Here is a 22,720-nt window from a genome sequence, read left to right as displayed (position 1 = left end):
CTCTCTCTCTCTCTCTCCTCCACTAGGTCTCCTTTGCCCTAGATTCTCCTCTTCTACTTTCAAGTCACTTTTCTGTTTTGTTTCAACATATGAGAGAAAAAGACAATACTTGTCTTTTTCTGTCTGTCTTAGGATTTATGCCTTCTTCTAACTCACTGTGTCTTTAACAGTTTGTATTTGAAAAGAAAAAGGCACTTTTTTCTGTTGCAGAAAGTTATAGAGAAAAGCCTATGTTGTCTTCCATCATCACCCAAAGGCTCTATCTATAATAAATAATAAATGTAAATAAATGTGAAGAAAATTCAAGAAGGGATTGACTTAGCATGTTATATACTGAGGAGTAAGAAAACTACATGAAATAAAGGAAAACAAATAGAAGTGCACCAAGATGGCATGTATATTTAGAGAACAAATATACCTTCACTTCACTATGTGCAAATGTATTCACTGTAAGATTTATGGACAAAGCAAAATTTTACAGCACAATAAATTAAGGAGGAAATCCTACTCTCACCCAAACAGTCTGATCCTCTGAAGATTTCAGGTGATGAGAAGCTACTTCTACTCTCTTCGGTACTCTTTGTATATGAGTCTGTGTCTGAACAGCTCAGGGGACAACTGGAAACATCATGCTCCACAGTTAGCCCTGTAAAATAAAGTGAAACAAAAAAGGTTGAACAGAATAGAGAACAGAATTGGAATCCCACTTATGCACATCTGTAGAAAAGTACATGTAGTTATATACCAATAGTTTAACATTGACTTCATATACAATTAGAAAGTTATAATATTATCAATAATTTTTCTTTAAATCTTAGACAAATAAATACTTTGATGTTGATAAACACATTCTAATCCTTTTTTACTATTTCCCTAAGTTTTACCTTTATTGCCTCATCCTTATTTATTTCAGCTGTAATTCTAGCTCAAAAATTCAAGTTCTATATATAAGCAATTCACTAGCTAAAGAAGAAAAAAGGATGAATTAAGTTATTCCATCCAAAAATAAGACAGACTAACACAGAATGAAAAAAAGACCAACAAAAGACTGAAAAGATATCCCAGAAATATTCTCACATATGTGCACAGATTTTTATGAAGACATGTAAGTAGTTTAGTGAAGAAAAGATTGTCTTTTAAATAAATTGTATTAGAGTAACTCCATATGCATATGCAAAACCAAACCAAAGGTTGGATGTGTGGTAGAATACCTGCCGGCATGTCTGAAGCCCTGGGTCCAATACCTATCACAACAGAAGCCCTTCATCCCCAAAAACAAAACCCCAAAGAAAACAAAACAAAAATTGAGCTGAAGAGATGGCTCCACAGATAAGAACACCTGATTTTCTTGCAGATGGCCTGGATTTGGTCTGTATAGCAACTCACATCCACTCGTAACTCTGTTTCCATGGAATCTGAGACAGTCTTCTTGAGCACCAGACACACATGTGGTACACATACATACATGCATACACACTCTTACACATAAAAATAAATTTTTAAAAAAGCCTTAAAATTTATACGATACTCTAAGAAACTAACACGAAGGTAGGAATGTTGGTGCATGTTTCATGGAGTAGGATTACAGTCCTACCTACTCAGGAGACTGAAGCAGGGAACTCTATCTGGGTTATGGAATTTAAAGCCAGCCTGGGAAACTCAGTGAGACATTTCTTTAAAATGCAAGTATAAAAGAGATCTTGGGGGAAAGACAATGCAAAAGCAACATTATAAATAGAAGAGCTACACACTGTATGGTAATCAGTGCTCATAAAGGGCTCAGATACACATCTTTACCTGAACCAAGGCTATCAAGAAAGCCAATCTTTAGAGAAACTCAAGCAACAGAACAATTTAGCACTTACACACACACACACACACACACACACACACACACACACACACACACACACACACACACCACTACCCTGAGAACCATGTGAACACAAGAGCTGACCTGGATACAAACTTGGGGACACAAGTATACTTAGGCAAAGACTACATACAGGACACTGGGAAAGGCAGCCTGAACTCAGATAGTAGCAAATTGCAAAAGTTAATATAAGCATGCACAAAATATAACCCTTTTAGCTTGTCCTCATTCCTACTTTACTTCCCTTTCCCTACTTCCTCTTTACTTTTTTTTTAAAATTTGAGACCTGGAACTCACTATGTAGACTAGTCTGTCCTGAAACTCACAGAGATCCTAATGCCTCTGGCTCCTGAGCACTGGGATTAAAGGTGTTATTCATCATGCATGGCTTCTTTTTTATTTTTTATTATTAATAATTTTAACTTCAATAATCTTTAAATTACTTGCTTATTCTCTTAGTCTCCTAGCTCCTTATTGGGAATGTAGGCAAAGTATTCAATTGTTTTTTATTGCATTTTAGTATCTGGTTTGTTGTTAAATTGTTTCTGTTACAGTTGTCTGCTTCTCCCCTATCAATGATAGTGGGGAATCCTGTGCCCAAGAAAAGACCACCCACAAAGCTGTAAGTACAGACAGCTGAACAGTCACAATGAGATGTTCTTCTGATAGATCTGAGCAAAGGCTGAAGGCTAGCCAGTACCACACACATGCTGCATTTTCTTCTTTACCAAGAGATTTAGACACATCTTTGATAATTTATATTAATAACAATGGCTCCTGTGCACAGCAAAGAGAAGCCAAGAAAATTACAATAAAAATGCATCAAACAGCAGGACATACTAAAGCATTTTCTCAGTGGATCTAGATACTTTCATATTTCTAGATGTTGGCACTGATGTCAAAATAGATTTTGATTTTTGCTTCTGTAAGCTTTCTTGTCAAAGGAATCATATTATGAAAGACCTAACAACCTGATAACTCACAGAAAGAAATCATCTATGTGTCAGTGTCTTTGAGGTAAAAATTTTCTATTTGTAGGAGCCAATAAAATTCCAGTCTGGAGAATGAATAAGTCCAGTGCTGAAGGTGAATTTAGACTTTCATTATCACTGTTGATATTCAGGGTCTCCTTAGAAGAAAGCATGAGCCCTTTCTTTTAATACTGCTTATAGGTTTTAAGCCAATTCTGTTGTCTTAATTTTGTCAATAATCAAGTGTCACCAGGGAAATTTTCATTAGATGGTGATGCTGATTGAAAAAGCAAATAACATGTTCTCCTAAGTGTCTTCTTGCGTATTTATGATGCACATGTGCAGACGTAGTCATTGTGCTGGGTAGTTTTATGTTAACTGACACAAGCTGAAGTCATCACATAAAAGGGAGCCTCAACTGAGAAAATGCCCCAAAAGATGGGGTTGTAGGCAAACCTGTACGGCATTTTCTTAATTAGTGACTGATGTGTGAGGGCCCAACACATTGTGGGTGGGGCCATTCCTGGACTGGTTGTCCTGAGTTCTATAAGAAAGCAGCAAGGGAGGTCAAGATCATGAAGGGGAAATCTACAGAGACAGCAGAACCAAGCTCCTGGAAACTCATGAACTCTAGACTGACAGCTGTGGAGCCTCCACGGGACTGAGCTAGGCCCTCTGCATAGGAGACAGTTGTGAAGCTTGGTTATCTGAAGGGACCCTAGCAGTAGGACCAGGATCTATCACTGGTTCATGAGCTAGATTGTGGGAGCCCATTCCCTATGGTGGGATGCTGTGCTCAACATTAATGCAGTGGGGAGGGGCTTGGTCCTGCCTCAACTTTATGAACCAGGTTTTGTTGACTCCCAATGGGAGCTCTTACCCTTTGAGAGGAGTGAATGGATGGTGGGCTGGAAGGAAGGCGAGGGAGAGTAGGAGGGAAAACTGTGATTGGAATGTAAAATGAAATATAAATAAATAAATAAATAAATGCAGGCTGAGCAAGCCATGGGGAGTAAGCCAGTAAGCAGCACCCCTCCATGGCCTCTGCATCAGCTCCTGCCTCCAGGAGCTCATTTGAGTTCCTCTCCTGACTTCCTTCAATACTGAGCAGTAATGAAAAGCATACTCCCAATCAACCCTTTCCTCCCCAACTTGCTTTGGTTATGGTGTTTCATCACAGCAATAGTAACTCTAACTAGGACAGTCATCTTCATCTTAACAAGCATAGTCTCTCAAAAGCCAAGATGCCCCTCAACCGAAGAATGGATGAAGAAAATGTGGTACATTTACACAATGGAGTACTACTCAGCAGAAAAAAAAATGGAATCTTGAAATTTGCAGGCAAATGGATGGAACTAGAAGAAATCATCCTGAGCAAGGTAACCCAGTCACAAAAAGACAAACATGGTATGTACTCACTCATATACGGATTTTACCTATAGAGCAAAGGATTACCAGCCTACAATCCACACCACTAGAGAAGTTAGACAACAAGGAGGACCCTAAGAGAGACATACATGGCCCCTTGTTGAAGGGGAAAGGGACAAGATCTCCTGAGAAAATTGGGAGCATGGTGGGAGGGGAGAAGGAGTTAGGAGAATGAGGAGAGAAGAGGAAAGTGAGGAGGACATAAGTGAGTAGGAAGTTTGTGTAGGGGGAAGAATAGAGGAGAGAAAAATAAAAAATACCATCAGAGAGGGAGCCAGTATAGGTTTAAAGAGAAATCAGCCACTAGGGAAATGTCCAGAGATCTACAAGGATGACAACAACTAACCATCTAAGTGACAGAGGAGAGGCTACCTTAAATGCCCTCCCCTGATAATGAGATTGCTGACTGACTAATATGCCATCCTAGAGCCTTCATCCAGCAGATGGAAGTAGAAGCAGACATCCACAGCTAAACACTGAACTGAACTGGAATCCAGTTGCAGAGAGAGAGGAGTGATGAGCAAAGGGGTCCAGACCAGGCTGGTAAAACCCACAGAAACAGCTGACCTGAACAAGGAGGAGCTCATGGACCCCAGACTGATAGCTGGGAAACCAGCATGGGACTGATTCAGACCCCAGGAACGAGGGTGTCAGAGATGAGACCTCAGAAATCCATGGGGCCTCCTGTAGTACATCAGTACTTATCCCTAGAATAGGAATGGACTTTAGGAGCCCATTCCACATAGAGGATACTCCCTCAGCCTAGACACAACGGGGGAAGTCCCAGGCCCTATCCCAAAGGACATGACAGACCCTGAGGACTCCCCTGAAAGGCCTCACTCTCTCTGGGGAGCAGAATTGGTATGGGATAGGTAGGGTGTTAGTGAGGGGCAGAGGAGGAGAGGAGGGAAAGGGAACTGGGATTGACATGTAAAACAATCTTGTTTCTAATATAAATTAAAAATGAAGAAAAATAAATAAATCAAATTCAACAACCATTTGAAAATCTCCAGTCACAGTTTTTATGGAATTGGCATCTGGCTTGATATTTTTCACAAGGGTTCAAGAAGTAAAAGTTTAGATTTTCTCTTATAGTCTCTCAGAATCAAGAGGCACCATTGCATTGTATGTCACCCTGGGCCCACTAGGCCAAAACTTGGGTCCACACTGGCAGGTCCACTCCTCAAGGCATGATGCAGCCTTGAGTTGCAGGAGGATGATTCCTTCCATATGTTAGGTGTACCTGCCTCTGGCCTGAGCTTACTTTCTCTGGCCCTGGTGTCAGCAGCAGGTCCAGCATGACTCCTCCAGCTCTGGGTGCCAGCAAGGCCTGCTTGAAGACCTCTGTTCATACTGTTTCTTTTGCATGGATTTCTCTTTATCATCTTTTTGAATAGCTAATTTCTATTCACCTTCAGATCTCACTTCAATTGCCACCCTCACAGGGAAGCATTTCCTAATATCTCTAGCTAAGCATAATTAATTACTTTCAAGTCATTCTGTTTTGTAACACGTCACAACTACAGCTTTGCACATACTGGTGTAAACATATAGACACTGAGAATGAGGTCTAGAACACAGTCAGGAAGATTCATGTTAGACTAGGGGAAAGACATCATCATCTCTTCCACAGAAATGAGATGTCAAGAGATACAAATGAGCGCATATGTTTGGAGACGAGACAAAAGGCTGCTGTCTGTTAGTCTTACCTGAAGCTAGTTCACTACTTGATGAACAACTGTCAATCTTGAAGTCATTTGTCACTGACTCCTATGTGGAATAAGAATTAAAGATAGAGTACAATTTGTGAGATTGATATTTTAATTTAATTTTTTTTGATATTTGGTTTGTTTTGAAAAATGGGTGTCAAGTTTGTGTACTAATTTCATGGATATATAAGAATATTGTTCACACATAATCTGCCTTTTAATATTAAATCAAAAAATAATTAATTACTATTAATAAACATGAGGAACTAGCAATAATCAACTCACAATTATAAAACAAAATAGTAAACAGAAGGTGAGTATTTTTCTGACCCCCTAGGAAGGAAGGACTTTTCCTAACCCTTTAAATAAAGAGCAAAATAAATCAAGAGAAAAAATGATATAAAGTCCAAAATAATAAAATTAAAGACTCATAAGTCAGTGAAAATATTTGCTATGTGTGTAAAACTATCTTCAGTATATAATGAACAGATATTTCACATCAGAAGAAATACAAATGGACAATAATGAGAAAAAAAAGAACCAACTTCATAAGCATTCAAAGAAATGGAAAATAAAATAACATGCAGCATTTCATCTTTCATCATTTTGAGTAAGAATGTGCCAATTTGCCAACATGAGTCACAAAGTGTCCAACACATCCACCCTTTGGCCTAATGTAAAGTATTTATCTTAATTTACAGCCTGAGATGCACATGAATTCCTGTAGAAGTGTGTCTATCAATGCCCACAAAAACATTGGAAACTTGGTCTCCTAATCTCCAAAAAATAATCAAACACATTTTGGTATATCTATTAGATATACATTATGAAGACACTAAAATATAAATACTCAACTATTTAATAACAAGGTATAAGTTGTAAAATGTTTTTAAGGCATAGAAAGAAATATACAGCAATTTGAAAAAAGTTTTATATACTATTTTGAATATTTAAATCATCTACACAGAATACTTCACCATATACTGTTAAAATATAGTATCAAATTTGTTTTTTTAAATGTCATATGTGAAACTGCCATCTCCTAAACACTGGTGGGCTGAGGCAGAATTGTGAGTTTAAAGCTAGCTTCTGCTATGCAGTGAGGGTCCTGTCTCAAAAAGTTAGATTATAAGATAAGTATATTAGAATACTCTGTAGCATACTGAATTCTTAGTGCTCAATGATGTTTCTAGTTGCCAATGGACAGAGTCAAATGGAAAACACGAAAATGGTTTCAAAATATTGAGATTTTGAATCTGCAAAATAGAACATTAACAAGTAACATCTCCCCCAGTACTCACTAAAGATGTGAGAAGGATGGGAATGCATACTTAAGTGAGAAACCCAAGGGCTCCCTAGGTAAAGACATATATCGATGCAATAAAAATACTAGAAACTATTAGATACCTATTAACAAAGATTAGTTCATTCTTCTATCCAGAGGTACTTTGGCTACTGCCTGTTTCTATCCTAATGTATGTAAGCATGGGAGAAACATACATACACTCAGTGGAGTTATCTTCTTTTCTGGGGTCTCCTTGCCAGGGCTATTTTCTTTCAGGCTTTCCCCTCCTGTAACACTTAACTGACTGCAAATAAACAAAACAGTTCAGTTTACAGCATCTGGCTTTGACAATGCCTTTTTGCAATTTAAAATCTGAAAGTTCCTTTAAGGAGATCTTGGAGAACCGACTATGAGATTTGCACCAAAAGCTGAACGATGCCACAAATGCTTGCCTTAGAGGTTCTGTCTCACTTTTAAGTGACTTGGCAAGCCTTCTACTAATAAAACAAATCTGTTTAGGCTGGGGGCTAACAGATAGCTCAGTTGGTAGAGTGCCTTAAACCGAAGCATAATGGCACAAATCTGTAATTCCACATTTGGGAGATGGAGGCATTAAAATCTAAGTTCAACCTCTACTAAGTAGGTAATTTGAGGCTAGCCTGGGCTACATGATCCTGCCATTCATAAATATATATGTGTGTTACCTATAAATGCATATATAACGTAACACACACATATGTGAGAAAAAGATATACGAGAATGTGTGTGCACACTGCCTCCCCGCCACCCCCCCCCCCCCCCGCCAACCCTCCAATTTCTGGGTCTGTGTTTTAGGAGCAGAACTACAGTATTCATTTTCTCCCTCAAGTCCTCGAATGAGAGGCTACTAAGCTGAAGCAAAACTTAAAATTTTCTGAAAAAGCCAAGTTGTTCAGGGCTGTTACCCTAGGTTACCCACCTTGGCAGCTGTGAGCTGCTACCTCTGGGCCTGCTCAATTCCTCTTTCTCAGTAATCTTCCGCAATCCCTGCTCTTTGCCCTTTCCTTTCAGACCTGCAAGAGGAAGCCATGTTTCAGGAAACCTGCTCGTGCGCCCACTCAACCCCGGCCGAGTCCCGGCCGAGGCCCGGCCGAGGCCCACCCGCCACCCAGGCCTGCTGAACTTCCACCTGTCTTCCCAGGGAGGGCTAAGTCCGGCTTTGGGGTGAGGTTGAGCCTCTCACCGGCCCTCTTCTTGCGGGTATAGACCCGTTGAGGCCACATGGCCACTCCACCCAAGCCAGAGGGCCCTACGCGCCCCATCTTGTCCATCGCTTCTTGAGGAACTGGCCACCCACAGAGCGGCGCCCTGCTGTGGCAGCCTGCCTCAGGACTACTTTTTATAGTCGCAAAGGCTTCTGGGAAGATGGTGGACAGCTCCGGCCTCGCCCTGTTGCCGGCAAAGCAAGGCCTAGGCTTTGAGACTTGCCTCTGGGTTACTGAACCAAACTCCTTAAGTTTTTAATGCATTTGTGCACGCACGTGTGTGTATGTGCGCGTGCACCTTCCCACCACACCACACACACACATACAACACACACACCCGCACACACACAGACACACCACACACGCATACACACACACACATACACCACACACATGCACGCACACACACATACACACACCACATACACGCACGCACGCACGCACACTCCCCCCACCACACACACACACCCCACACACATACCACACATGCGTACACACACCACACACGCGCGTTAACACACACATACATGGACACACACGCACACAGACACATACACAGACCACACACACCACACACACACCACACACAATCGTGCACACACACATACACGCACACTCACATATACACATACATACACACACCACACACGCACGCACACACGCACACTCCCCCCACCACACACACACATACCACACACACACAGACACACACATACATACACTACACACACGCGTGCACACATGCACACACACATACACGCATACACACACATACACACACTACACACACCACACACACGCACACACACACACACACTCCCCCCACACCACACACACACCACACATACGCACACACACCACACACACACACTCCCCCCCACACCACACACACGTCCATACACACTACACACTCGCACACCACACACACATACACACTTCACACACATACACGCACACACACCACACACTGGCACACACGCACACCACACACATGCGTGCACACATGCACACACACACACACCACTACCACCACCACCAGGCTCTTAGAATGACCCAACACCTGTTACACCCCGCTGTTCTGAGCACTACTGCATGAGACCCCAGCCATGGAGTTTTAGGTTTCTGAGCTCAGGGAGTGAAGATGGGAGGTTAGCCTCACTCACTCAGGGCAGATTTGTTAGAGATGGTTCCATCTGATAAGTAATCAAGCACCTGGCAACCATGTTTTTACTCTTAAAAAAAAAAAAAAAGCAGCCCTCAACAACACTGAAAATGTAGTCTGTAGAGATGACATTAGGAAGAGTTTGAAGGATTTTCTGTGTTGTGTGTGAGCACAGATGAGTACACATGTGCGGGGAGGCCAGAGGACATTCTTAACCTCCACTGCTTTTGTTTGTTTTGAGATTCAGTCTGTTAGCGAACCTGGGGCTCACTGATTTGGCTAGATTGCCTGACTGGCATGCTCCAGGCATCTTCCTGTCTCTGCCTCTCCAGCAAGGTACTTACAGATTCACACTGCCCTGTCAGCTTTGTAAAGTAGATACAGGGGATCTGAACTCAGGTCCTTCTGCTCATATGGAAAACACTTTACCAGGTAAGCCATCTCTTATCCTGAGATCCCAGGACCTTGCTGGAGAGGCAGAGACAGGAAGATGCCTGGAGCATGCCTCTCTGCTCTTTGGTAATCCTGTTCTCTAAATGGTTTTTGTTTGTTTGAGACAGGGTTATCCAGGGTGCATCTTGAACTCACTATATAGATCACTTGCCTCTACCTCTTCAGTGCTGGGATTAAAGGCATGCACCACCGTGCCTAGCTCCCTAAAGGTTATCCCCCCCTCCAAATACAGTTTCATAAAGCCCAGGATAGTATCTAATTGCTATGTAGCCAAGATTGACCATAAACTTCTAATCTTCCTGCCTCTACCTCCTAAGTGCTGGAATTACTGGCAGGTGCCCCAGTGCCTAATTATATTTCAGTGGTGCCTGAAATAAAACTCAGGGCTTGGTACATGCTGGGCAAGCACTCTACTAACTGAGATAGTCATCCATTTTCTCAACCCCAATGAAAGCATTCAGCAATGAGCCAACAAGTAAAGAGTTTTAGGAATTGGGACCAATTCTTAATAGGTAAAAGCACTTGTCTTGGGGTCTGGAGAGATGGTTCAGAGCACCCCCTGCCATTGCAGAGGACCTGCCTTCACTTCCTGGAACTCACATGGAGGATTAGAGTAATCTATATCTCCAATTTCAGGGGACCTAATACCATCTTCTGGCTCCGGTATAACACATACATACACATGGACAAAGCTCATACACATAAAATTTTTTTAAAAAATCTTTAAAATGCTTTCCATGCAAAAATGGCAGCTTAATTCCATCTCCAGAATCCATGATAGAAGAAAAGAACCAATTCGTAACATTGTTCTCTGAGGGTTGGAGAAGTGGCTCAGTTGTTATGAGCTCTGGCTGCTCTTGCAGAGGACCCAGGTTCAATTTCCAGCAGCATCTGGATGCTCAGAAATGTCTGTCACTCCAGTCCTGGGGGATCCCATGCCCTCTTCTGGCTTCCCTGGGCACAGGTATTCATATGTACAAAATAAAAACAGTTGTTAAAAATTTCCCTCTTAGACATACATGGTCCCCTGGAGAAGGGGAAAGGGACAAGATCTCCTGAGCAAATTGGGAGCATGGGGGAGGAGGAGGGAGGGACCCAGGAGAATGAGAAGGGGAGAGGAGGAGGGGTGAGGAGGACATGAGGGAGCAGAAAGGTTGAGTCAGGGGAAGAATAGAAGAAAACAAGAAAGGAGATACCATAATAGAGGAAGACATTTTAGGTTTACAGAGAAATCAGGCACTAGGGAAATGTCTGGAGATCTACAAAGATGACACCAGCTAACAATCCAAGCAACAGAGGAGAGGCCACCTTAAATGCCTTCCCCTGATAATGAGATTGATGACTACCTTTTATGCCATCCTTTAGCCTTCATCCAGCAGCTGATGGAAGTAGAAGCAGACACCCACAACTAATCACTGAACTGAACTGGAATCCAGTTGCAGAGAAGAACGAGTGTTGGGCAAAAGGGTCCAGACCAGGCTGGTGAAACCCACAGAAACAGCTGAACATCGGGGAGCTCTTGGTCCCCAGACTGATAGCTGGGGAAACAGCATGGGACTGATCCAGACCCCAGGAACGTGGGTTTCAGTGAGGAGACCTTGGAAATCCATGGGACCTCCTGTAGTAGATCAGTACTTATCAGTACTTGTGGACTTTGGGAGCCCAATCCACATAGAGGGATACTCCCTGAGCCAAGACACACGGGGTTGGGCCTAGGCCCTATTCCAAAGGATAAGACAGACTCTGATGACACCCTATGGAAGGCCTCACCATCCAGGGGGAACAGAAAGGATATGTGATAGGTAGGGTTTTAGTTGGGGGGGAGTGGAAGGGGAGGAGGGGAGGGAGAGGGAACTGAGATTGACATGTAAAACAATCGTGTTTCTAATTCAAATTAAAAATTAATTAAAAAGAAAGATAAAAAATTCCCCCTTACCTCCACATCTAGGCACATAGGCACCACAATCACATTTTGCAGCTGAGGAAACCATGTCCTAGAAAACCTCATGAAGGCAGGTGGTTGCTATAGGTGGCATAGCTGTCTGGGCATTTGTCTAGCAAGTTGGTCATGCTTTCATCACTCCTCATGGGGAAGAGGCAGGAGGAATAAGGAGAGGCACTTGCAGTCCTTAGCGGTAAAGAGAATGGAAAAGACTTGAGACAGAGTGTTCTGTTTACAGCTTCTCCTAGAACCACCCTCTCAAAAGAAAGAGAAGGACTGGAGTGATGGGCTGGTGGTTAAGAACACTGGTTGCTCTTCCAGAAGATCAGGGTTGGGTTCCTAAGACACTGTCTGTAACTCCAGTCCCAGGGGTCTGATGCCCTCTTTTGGCTTCCCTGGGCACTGCACACAGGTGGTGCACTGACACTGGGATAAACATGAAATGTTTTAAGGGAAAAGAAACAAGTGTTCCACAAGAAAATTGAGGTAGGCAGAGACATCTCAACTCAGTCATCTCTCTATTCTCCATCTCCAAATACAAACAGCCTGTGCAAGTATTCACAAATGAGGTTTAACTTGAACTTCTCCCACTCATCCCTTTTATTAATCCCACCATAGACCCAGAACACCACTGGCCAAGTTCAAGTTCAATATGTGATGAGTTAGACTAGATTTGAAACAGAGACACGAACTTCTATGGACAAACAGGTTTCAAATGTTGATGAGATTTTTGAAGAAAGCCTTTGTTTTTCTTTTTAAACAACCAATCGGATCCTTCTGCAGACAAGCTTTAATGCATAAGCTTACCAGAGCGGAGACTGAGCGGAGACACTGAACCAAGAAAACCATCCCTTATAAAGGCTGGCCAGCCGCCTGGGACGTGTTACCCTATGAATGGCTTCAGCTCCTCAGGCCAAATGAGCCACGGGATAGGCAGAGATCAAAGGAATGGAGATTACCCAGCGCCTGTGAAGTAATTTACATCTTGGTGTCTTCAGGCACCATTATTGTAATGGATAATGCAGGAACCGGCTCCCTACATATCCCCCTTTTTTTATTAATTAATGAAAAGGCTTTATATTTTTACAAGCAAATAGGTCACCCATATGTTGAGGGATAGAGGCAGAGGTTGAACCTTCCCAAAATCAAACATTAAGACTGTGTACAAGAGTCGCCATCAGGCTGTTAGCTTGACCCGAAGCGCTCTTGACCTGTCCTCTGCCGTTTTTCTGGGAAAGGGAGTCTCGGGCAGGTAACCCTTATGCAGGTCAACGTACCTCTCAGAGAAGCCTGCATAATAGGCAACTCTGTGCGATGCCTTTGCTCAGCATCCCTCATTGGGCTGCCCAAACCAGACACTCTACCCTGTGCAATGAGCCTAGGCTCCGGGTGTGCAAGAGCTGTCTGGCCGGCGGCCTATTGCTTAAGCATAGTTAGCCAAAATATAAGCGCTTGGGCGATCTCTTGGTTTGAGCCCTGGAGCTTACATGCCAGCCAAAAGTAACATCAATCCGCAAACGGCTGCATCAAACAATTCCACCCCCACCCCTTTTCTCACAGACCAGCCAAAAATAACAGCAATCCGCAAACGGCTGCATCAAACAATCCCACCCCCACCCCTTAAGCAGTGGCAATCTCTCCGCCAAGGACAGGAGTTAATCTGGATAACAATAGCGGCTCTCAACTCCCGGGGAGAGGGTGGAGTTCCGACTTTTGAAGGTCCGAAGAGGCTCTTCAGGTGAGTCTTTCTGGGATCCACAGAGGATTTTCTTCATCCTGTGGAAAAACACAATATCGCTCCCCTGGATCTTATGAGAATAGGATCCGGGCTCTCCAAAGATCAGTTAAGATATCTTTCCATTTTACCATTTCCTTTTGGCCTTTTAGGTTTTGAGGTGAGACGCTTGGCCCGAGCGTCAATGTTTATGAGGCTTTAAAGCCCCAGGCATTCCAGGCCTTTAAGAAGTGTTGAATAGCAGGCACGGCCTTTTCCCCTATCAAAGACTGGGAAAGCCATCTGTAATTTTCTCCGCTCCTCTGATGGTAAAAAGGAGTCGGTACCAAATAGTGGGGGTGCTGATGGAAGCACACCCGCTGGATTAATAGGCGATGGCCTCATATTTGCTTTCATTTTTGGCAGCCGATATCTATCGGGGTGGTATCGTGCTGTCTCCTCCTCTAGCTCTGCTTCCTTGCTAGAGTCTAAAATCTCAGAGTCTGAGCTGCTCAGCTCCAAGGCCTCTAGTTTCGTTGTAGGGCAGAGGCTAGGTTTTGAGTCTTTATTTCTCTTAAATTTACCGGGGTGTGACCGGTTATCTTCTATTTTTTTTCTCTCCTTTTTTGTTTCTTTTTCATCTAGCTGAGCTGTTTCCTCTAAAACTTTATCTCTTGAGCTTTTAGAGTCATCAGAGCTATCAAGATTTAAAGCTTTAAACTTACTTACAGAATCATCTAACAAATTATTCACTCCCTTGTCAGTAGACATCCCAGGAGGTCCTTTTTTCTTATTTGTTGCTGTTTCTCTTAACAAATTATTCACTCCCTTGTCACTAGACATCCCGGGAGGTCCTTTTTCTTATATTTTATTGTTAGGCGCGCCCCATCTCTCACCACATTCGGTTTCTGATATGTAATTCTGGACTTCTTTAAGATTGCTACAACAGTGAGAAAAGTCAAAATAGCTCCTAGTAAAAGCATAGAAGCCTCTATATTAACCTCCCACAATAGCAACATTCCCAAGCCAAAGTCCAGAAAAAACATACCTCTCCGAATTTACCACCCTGCAGTTCTGAATCCGCCCTGTAGCCAAGGGGTCTCTGCAGTGCCAGAGATGTTCACATGTTCCCGGGTTTCGGCACCAGATGTCCCACGCGCTGTATTTTCTCGCCAGCAAGAAATACACGCAGGACACTCGGATCCTTCTGCAGACAAGCTTTAATGCATAAGCTTACCAGAGTGGAGACTGAGCGGAGACACTGAACCAAGAAAACCATCCCTTATAAAGGCTGGCCAGCCGCCTGGGACGTGTTACCCTATGAATGGCTTCAGCTCCTCAGGCCAAATGAGCCACGGGATAGGCAGAGATCAAAGGAATGGAGATTACCCAGCGCCTGTGAAGTAATTTACATCTTGGTGTCTTCAGGCACCATTATTGTAATGGATAATGCAGGAACTGGCTCCCTACACTTGAAACCCAAAATTTTATGGAATAATCTGTTGTGTGTTTGTTTAATTGCTTGAGTGATCCACTGAGAGGCTTTGCTATCCTTGAATGTCAGGGATCTAAATGAAAGCTAGTTTAGACATGCTTGGATTACAAGAATGGAAGAAATAACAAAGATGGATAAAATACAGCTTCGGATATTGCAGTCATAATTCAGTGAAACATATAAAGAAAGGCCAAAGGGGATTTTCCTTTAATAGACATTTCTTGAGCAGCTACTGTAGGCTACATTTTTTGCACTGAAGCTAAAACCTGAAGCTACTGTCCTAGTGGGAATGGGGCAAGAGACTATCAACCAGTGAATCATTTGGAAAGCTTCTAAGCTTGAAACTTACTTTTGTTTTGTCTTGTTTAATTATGTATATGCCTTGCCTGGGTGAGTTTTATGTGTACCATGTGCATGCAGAAAAGTGTGGAGGTCAGAATAGGGCATCAGACTCCCTGGAACTAGAGTGATGAACATTGGAGCTGTGAGCCATGATGTGGGTAGTAGGAACCAACCCCCAGTCCTCTGTAAGTACGCTTACACTGAGCCCTAAAGCTGTATTTTCAAAGAAAAATGGAAGAAGTTGGTGAGGGTTTTTTAAAAAAGGGCAAGACATACAGGCAGAGGGAGAGTCATTGGTGTGGTTGCAGCCAAGGCTCCCCGGGGAAGTGGCAGGAGAAGATGATCTGGTCTTTGTGTACTGAAGCAGGGAGTCAGAACTTCATTCTGGAAACCATGAGAGAGGTTCAAAGAAACAGTGAGAAGGAAAGTGTTGTGACCACGTTTTCAATGTAGAAAGATGTCATGGTGAAATCTGGGAAAGTGGAGTGGGACTGTGAAGACTGTTTTAAGAAAGCACTGTACTATTTCAAACCAACAGCAAGGGTGTATACAAATAGAAGTGAGACTGCTGAGGAACAGATAAGAGCAAATACATGAAGGCAGAATCTGCACAAACTGGACGTGGCAGAGTATACCATTTTAAGAAACTATATCTTTTGCTGGGAGGTGTGCATGTCTTTAATCCCAGTGCTCAGGAGGTAGAGGCAGGTGGATCTGTGAATTCAAGGCCAGCCTAGTCTACAGAGCAAGTTACAGGACAGCCAGAGTTTCTCTGTGGCTATACAGAGAAACTCTTTCTAAAAAAAAAGGAAAGAAAGAAACTATATCTTTCTTTTAGTTTATAGTTAATTAGGTGACATTGTAGAAATGTTAAAGACCATCATCATGATGGAAAATTTTGAAGAGTTATTTGTTCTTTGGAAGACTGGAAATTATTTCAGTCTAAGACATGTTTGATAACAGCAAGGGTTCCAGCAAAGGCCTGTACAATGGAAAGCCCCTGAGTGCACTTAAGCTGTCCATACTTAGTCTTGTCTAACTACTTAAAGTGTGAGAACACTTACAGGGGATGTAGAATATGCTGATGCAAAAGCTTCATGCTTGGGTACTAAAGACACCATACTGATGATTATCAAGCACATTCCCATGAGGGAATTACATCATATAAGCATATAACATAGAAATTATAAACGATTTTGAGAAATAAAAAACTTTATTTTTTTACAAAAGTTTTCATAAGTGCATTTTGTATTTGATGTTCATGCTGTTATAACAAAGCAAACTAAAATATAATTACAGTTAAGGTACATCTATGCATATTTCAAAAGTAATATTTAATTCCTTGATTTTCAAAAATTGAAAGTAGAATAAGCAATTCTTCAAAAATAGCCATTTCCCCTCCCCATGCAATCATTGCAATGATTTAACAAGGAAAAGTAAAATGAGCGGCCAGATGAGTGCTTAAATGGCATTATTACCACCTGAAAACCTTTTTGTTGGGGACTAGATTTAGAAACACTTGCTTACATTTTCAAGTGTGCACCTCCTCTGCAGTACCACCACTAGTGTGCTCTCAATGGAGAGATTCTCACTGGGGACCTCATTCTCATGGGATTATTTGTAGATTCACAGGCAGGATTATGCAGAAAATTTAAGAGAGAACTTAAGACTATCAGGATCCTTTTTTTTTTTTTTTTTTTTTTTTTTTTTTTTTTTTTTTTACCATTGTGGTGTTTTGTTAAAATAAAAACTGTCAAGAAAATACAGCCAACTTATAATTGATCAGTTTTATATATGATTACTCATTCTTTTGTCCTGAGATATTAAGCAAATTTGTAAGTAGGTTATCTTCATGCAAAAAATATAATATTCCATTCTTTACATTCATTTTCTAGTATTTTGCATTTTGAATAACTGTATCACATTTGTGCTTAATACATGTAAAACAAAGAACAACTCATTTATTATGGCAGAAAACTTAATGATCATTGGTTCTTTCATGGGTAATACAATCAAATTTTAAGTGCTGATTTCAAATTGCTAAAACATTACCTGGCTGTACAACTTCCACAGTAGATTTTTTGCGCCCCCCCCCAGGATTGTGAGGAAGACAGGGTATAGCTACTTCTCAAACCACTGAGTTTGAGATCCTATTACATGGAGCTAATCCTGCATACCACACCCAGCCAGTCTTCTCTGCCACCTGGAGGGGCAGTCTCAATACTATGTATTAACACATCTTTTGTGGAAAATGGGGCAATGTATATATCTGTTTTATAGTGTTTACCCCAAATGGGTTGGTTTGTAAAACTGTGAGAATTAGTAACACGTTTGAGTGACAAATAGATAAAAAAAGTCAAACATTTAAGAACATGTTTATGATTAAGGAATCAAGTCTCTCTGGCCTGTCAACTTTAAACAGTATATGGCTCCCACTGGGATTATGAGAAGTCTTAAGGGTTTAAGAGAAACACAAACTTATTTTTCATCACCTGAGATAAGATTGGGAAATCTGAAGCAAGAAGGATTTTTACGTGGATAATATGTTGTTTCCTTTCTTTCTTGTTACAAACTTAAGTAGTGTTTCACAGAGGAGTAAGAGGACATATGATGCATTTAAGGCCCACTGTTAACTTTCTAAGCACATCTGCACCATCCCATGAGGGGTGATAGCTCTCACACAGATTGGGAAGTTCAATAGAAACACAAAATCTTTTGAGAAACAAAAAACAAACAAAGGTTGTCCATAATTAATCACATCTAACTACAATGAAGAATAAATAGGATAAGGGTAAATTTTTTAGATAATTTGTTTAAATTGTACTGTTCAAAAAATTCTGTTCAAATCAAAGTCAACTATGAGATTTTAGTCAAGTAGAAGGGCAATGGAAAACAGTTTCCTTGCCCTTAAAATAATATGACTATCTAATTCAGGTAGTGACCTTCAATTTTAATTATCAAACATGTAGTAAGTATCTAAAAAGCCAGTGCTTCTCACATGTGGCTTTGGATATGTTGTCTAGTCAGAAATGTCTTTCAAATTTAATGCACACTAGGCGTGGAGCTCAGTGGTACAGCACTTGCCTAGCAAGCACAAGTCCTTGGTTTTGATCCTTCACGCTGTGAAAGCAATTAATGTGAACAGGATTTGCTCATTTATTCAAAGTCACATGTATAGGTGCAACAATGAGTCTTCAGAGAGATTATGCCCAAGGAATGTATCCAGAGTTTGGAAACAAGAGTACTCTAATAACTACATCAATTGAAGCAGAGATCAAGACTCAACATGACTGAAACATGTGTATGATCACTGACATAGATCACCCACCAGGCCTGGACAATGATGCAGGTTCTAACTGATAGCATTCACTTACATACAGGTTTGGAGCTTCCAATAGGCCTGCATGAAGATGCAGGTTGTAACTGACAACATTCACTTAAACCAAGTTGGATTTCCTCCAGAGCTAAGGAGTTCTTGGCCTGTCACACTGATCCCATATGTATTTGGAAAGATCATGTGAATTGCACGAGTTCTCCATATACTTTCAGAGTTCTGTTCCAACAGAAGAGAAAGACTTCCCTTGGGACCTTGCCCTCCTCAGGTGCACAGACCCAAAGTGAGCTGTCCATGGTATCAAGGCTTTTAGAGACATCACAATCTCAGCACCCAGATTCAGGATGCATCTAAATATGTGGTACAATTAAGGTTTTATCATCAAACTTAGGAGCATCTAGAGATTCTAAGAATGGAATTATACCATTAGCAGGTCTTCCTCTATGTTGGACTTAAAAAGTTTTCTAGAAAAATTTTGAAGAGCTTCCATGTCATGTCATTGAAGAGTTCATTTTATTTGGAAATAGCATCTATTCCTCCTCACATTTGCCTTAATGAAAAGAAAGCAAAGTTGTTCAGAATTTCAGCCATACTGGGTTTCCAAGACATGGTATAGACATACTGAAAATGGAAAAGGAAGTGTAAGACTCTAGCAGGAACACAGGTACATGAATTGTCACCAGCCCTGAGAGATCACTGAGTTTCTTCCCCTAAGTGTTTGCCATGAATCCATTTGCTGCAGTCAACATACATTTTTTAAGCTTTGTTATGGTAAGAAGTCCATAAACACATATATACCCTATATGTAGTTTTGTATGTAGGTTCTGAATAATTTAGGGAGCTTGATGAGAAACTGTACTGAAAGACCTTTGGGAGTTGTAAAATAAACATAATGCTTTTAAAAAGAACCTATTCATTTTCATTTTTCATGAATAAAAGTAAAAATCAGAGAAAAGGCTTTTGCATCAACAAGGATGGTCATGTTAAAGGATGGGAGTCAGGTCACATGTGAACTATCGTGTCTTGTTTGGGTGTGACTTCCTACATCTTGCTTTAAGTTTTGAGTCTGATCTAACTGTGATCTTTGACAGTTATTTAATGAGGTAGTCCACATTGCCTAGACATTCACTGTATCTGGTTATTATTCCACAAATAATTAAGTACAATATATCAGTTATGTTTTTTCCTTTATGTTTAATGGAATTCTGTGAACATTGCGAATATATTACTTTTAGTGGTACACAGTTCTTGAGAAAGTGTCTTGATTTGTTTTTACATTGCCATTTGTGATATGTTTTTTAGCAGCTTGCTACAATATCATTTAATAAAAATAAAATGTACTTGGTGATGGTAGAGAAAATATTGTTAGAGACTTCTTGGGTCAGGAAAGGCTCAGTCGCAAAATCGGGTGCTCGTTCATTTTCAGCTGCGTCACTCTTGTTCCTTTGTTTCAAGAATAACTATAATATTGCTGCAAAGTTCATTGGATTGAGAAGAACCCTCCTTGAGCTTCACATGGAGATTGAGTAAAGCTCTTCTATTTGTTTTTTGAAGTACTCTCTCAGCTCGGGTCTCTTAGCCTTTAGTGTTGGTGTCAGCAAACCATTTTGAACTGAGAACATGTCAGAATGGATGTGAATAGCTTTAACCTAAAAACCAAATGCAGAATACATCTTCAATAGGAATAAAATACAGCAGTCATAGCATACGTGGTAAAAGTAAACAGGCATAACCATACTGAGTCAAAATTATATTCAAACACATTTTAGCCCATTTGATATGTCTGAAAGCCAACCTTTCCTCTTGCCACTCCCTCCCTCCCTCACTCCCTCACTCCCTCCCTCACTCACTCATCAATTCAATAGATATGAACAGGTTGCTTACCCTGCAAGTCACAAAGAATACAAGGAGGAGTCCTAAGTACCAACACCCACGTGGTGTAAGTTAGTGTTTACAGAACAGACTGAAGGATGCTGGGACATTTTAACATGATGTGCAGAGAATGACAAGCATAGACCTGAGTTAGGGAAGAGCCAGGTGTAGTCAGAGAAGATTTCACAGTCAGGTGAGTTTTTTTTTGTTTTTTTGTTTTGTTTTGTTTTGTTTTGTTTTTAAGCAGCAACAGTTGAGGCTGGGGATGTTTCTTAGCTGGTAGAGTGTTTGCCTACCATGTGTGATGCATGGCTTTGATCTCTAATATCTTATAAAACCAGGATGTGGTGTCACAAAGCCAGCACTCATGAGGTAGAGGCAGGGGAACCAGAAGTTCAAAGCCATCCTTGGCTATATATCAAGTTCAAAATCAGCTTACGATACATGAGACCCTATCTTAAATAAACAAATAGTCAAACATGGAACAGGGCAATGTGGGTGCAGGAGGGTACCACAAGCACAGTCCTCAAGGACAAAACCAGCAGTTGAGAAGAAGCAGGGTGTCTAAAGGGATAGCTAAATAGTTTCTTGTTACATAAGAAAGTCAAGTGTGGGAGGTATGAGGCTGAAGGCATAGACAGCCCAGTGGTGGAGAAGGCCAAACTTGATTTCAAGCAGAAGAGGAAAGGACTGGAGTGCAATGACACAGACAAACATGCATTGTAGAAAGAGGTCTCCAAAAGAAATTGGAAGATGGCTTTGGGAAGAGTTAAGAATGGAAGTATATGTTCCATTTGTTGGAAGCAAGACAATAGTCTGCATCAGTAGTTCTTAGCTTTCTTAATTCTGCCACCTTTTAATATAGTCCCTCATGTTATGGTGACCCCCCCAACCATACATTTTTTCATTGTTACTTATAGTCATAATTTGGCTACAGTTATGAATTGTAATATAAATGTCTGATATGCAGGAAATCTGATATGCATCCCTTGTGAAAGGGTCATTTGACCCCTGAAGGCATTGTACGCATAGGCTGAGATTCTGTTCTATACAAGGGTGGAGGCAGACACAGAGATAGGTAAGCAGTTCACAATGAATCGGAGACACAGTGACAAGATTCGATATGGAGGGAGGCTGCTGTGAGGACTCTTCAGTGTATGCTTTAGATGGCTGCCTAGGGACACCAGAATCTGTATTAAGAGTGCAAAGAGAAGGGAGTACACAATGAGGTAAAACAATTCTTTACTGCAGGCATTTTTGGTTTTCAAGACAGGAACTCATGTGGCTCAGGCTGGCCTTATTCACTATGCAGCTGAGCATCATCTAAAGCATATGATTTCCCCTTTTCTTTCTCCACCTCCTCAATGCTGAGGTGACAGTAGACATCACTACACCACTTTATGCAGCAGGGGGATAGAACCCAGAGTTCTGTGTGTGCTGGGCAAGCACTCTACCAATTGAGCCACATCCCCAGCCTATGCCATGAATTTTTGTCAGGCCTTTTAGGGTGGGCCACAAAAGGATCTGATCTAGGGCTCTCACTGCTGCCTTCCACGAGGAAGAGCCCAGGCTCCTGAGACAAAAGCTCTTTGCAAGGTGGAATGAGCACATGGAAGGATTGAGGGATGGTCTAGGATTGTCTCAGACTTTCTGTCATATTGGGCTCCAGCAGAAAGACTCCCAGGTAGTTCTCTGAGAATATTATATCTGAACTGGGGTTGAACACTGGAGTGCCACAACCTCTAAGAAATTGTGGCCTGTTAACTGGGGGCCAAATTAAGTAATTTTTGTTGTTTAATGAGTTTAATAACTCATATTATTAAAGAGTGAGTTAGACTAAACATTTTTGTAATATATACTTAAAAATTATATTAGAACGTGTATGTTAAAATACAA

At 41.4% G+C, this 22,720-nt stretch overlaps 2 protein-coding genes across 8 annotated transcripts in view; both read right to left on the bottom strand.

The window, feature by feature from the left end:
• Meikin (meiotic kinetochore factor) overlaps positions 1-8,528 on the bottom strand; it is a 43,500-nt gene extending 34,972 nt beyond the window's left edge. Inside the window, exons 1-5 of the mRNA XM_027426213.1 lie at positions 8,432-8,528; positions 8,225-8,327; positions 7,486-7,570; positions 5,982-6,039; positions 515-646 (exon numbers count right to left, since the gene is read on the bottom strand). Of these exons, the coding sequence (XP_027282014.1) occupies positions 515-646; positions 5,982-6,039; positions 7,486-7,570; positions 8,225-8,327; positions 8,432-8,528 (475 nt within the window). The remainder of the gene's footprint in view (positions 1-514; positions 647-5,981; positions 6,040-7,485; positions 7,571-8,224; positions 8,328-8,431) is intronic.
• Positions 8,529-20,126: 11,598 nt separating this feature from the next.
• Positions 20,127-22,720, bottom strand: part of Acsl6 (acyl-CoA synthetase long chain family member 6) — a 103,719-nt gene continuing 101,125 nt past the window's right edge. For 6 of the 7 annotated variants that reach the window (XM_027427502.2, XM_027427501.2, XM_027427496.2 and 3 more), the window contains one exon: positions 20,127-20,601. In XM_027427502.2, coding sequence (XP_027283303.1) covers positions 20,464-20,601 — 138 coding nt within the window. In that variant the 3' untranslated portion in view covers positions 20,127-20,463. The remainder of the gene's footprint in view (positions 20,602-22,720) is intronic. The other variant, XM_027427498.2, reaches the window with a different exon arrangement.

Source organism: Cricetulus griseus, chromosome 7 (genome assembly GCF_003668045.3).
Source record: "Cricetulus griseus strain 17A/GY chromosome 7, alternate assembly CriGri-PICRH-1.0, whole genome shotgun sequence".
In the NCBI taxonomy this organism is placed as follows: Eukaryota; Metazoa; Chordata; class Mammalia; order Rodentia; family Cricetidae; genus Cricetulus; species Cricetulus griseus.
This window is presented reverse-complemented; position numbering and strand designations above follow the sequence as displayed.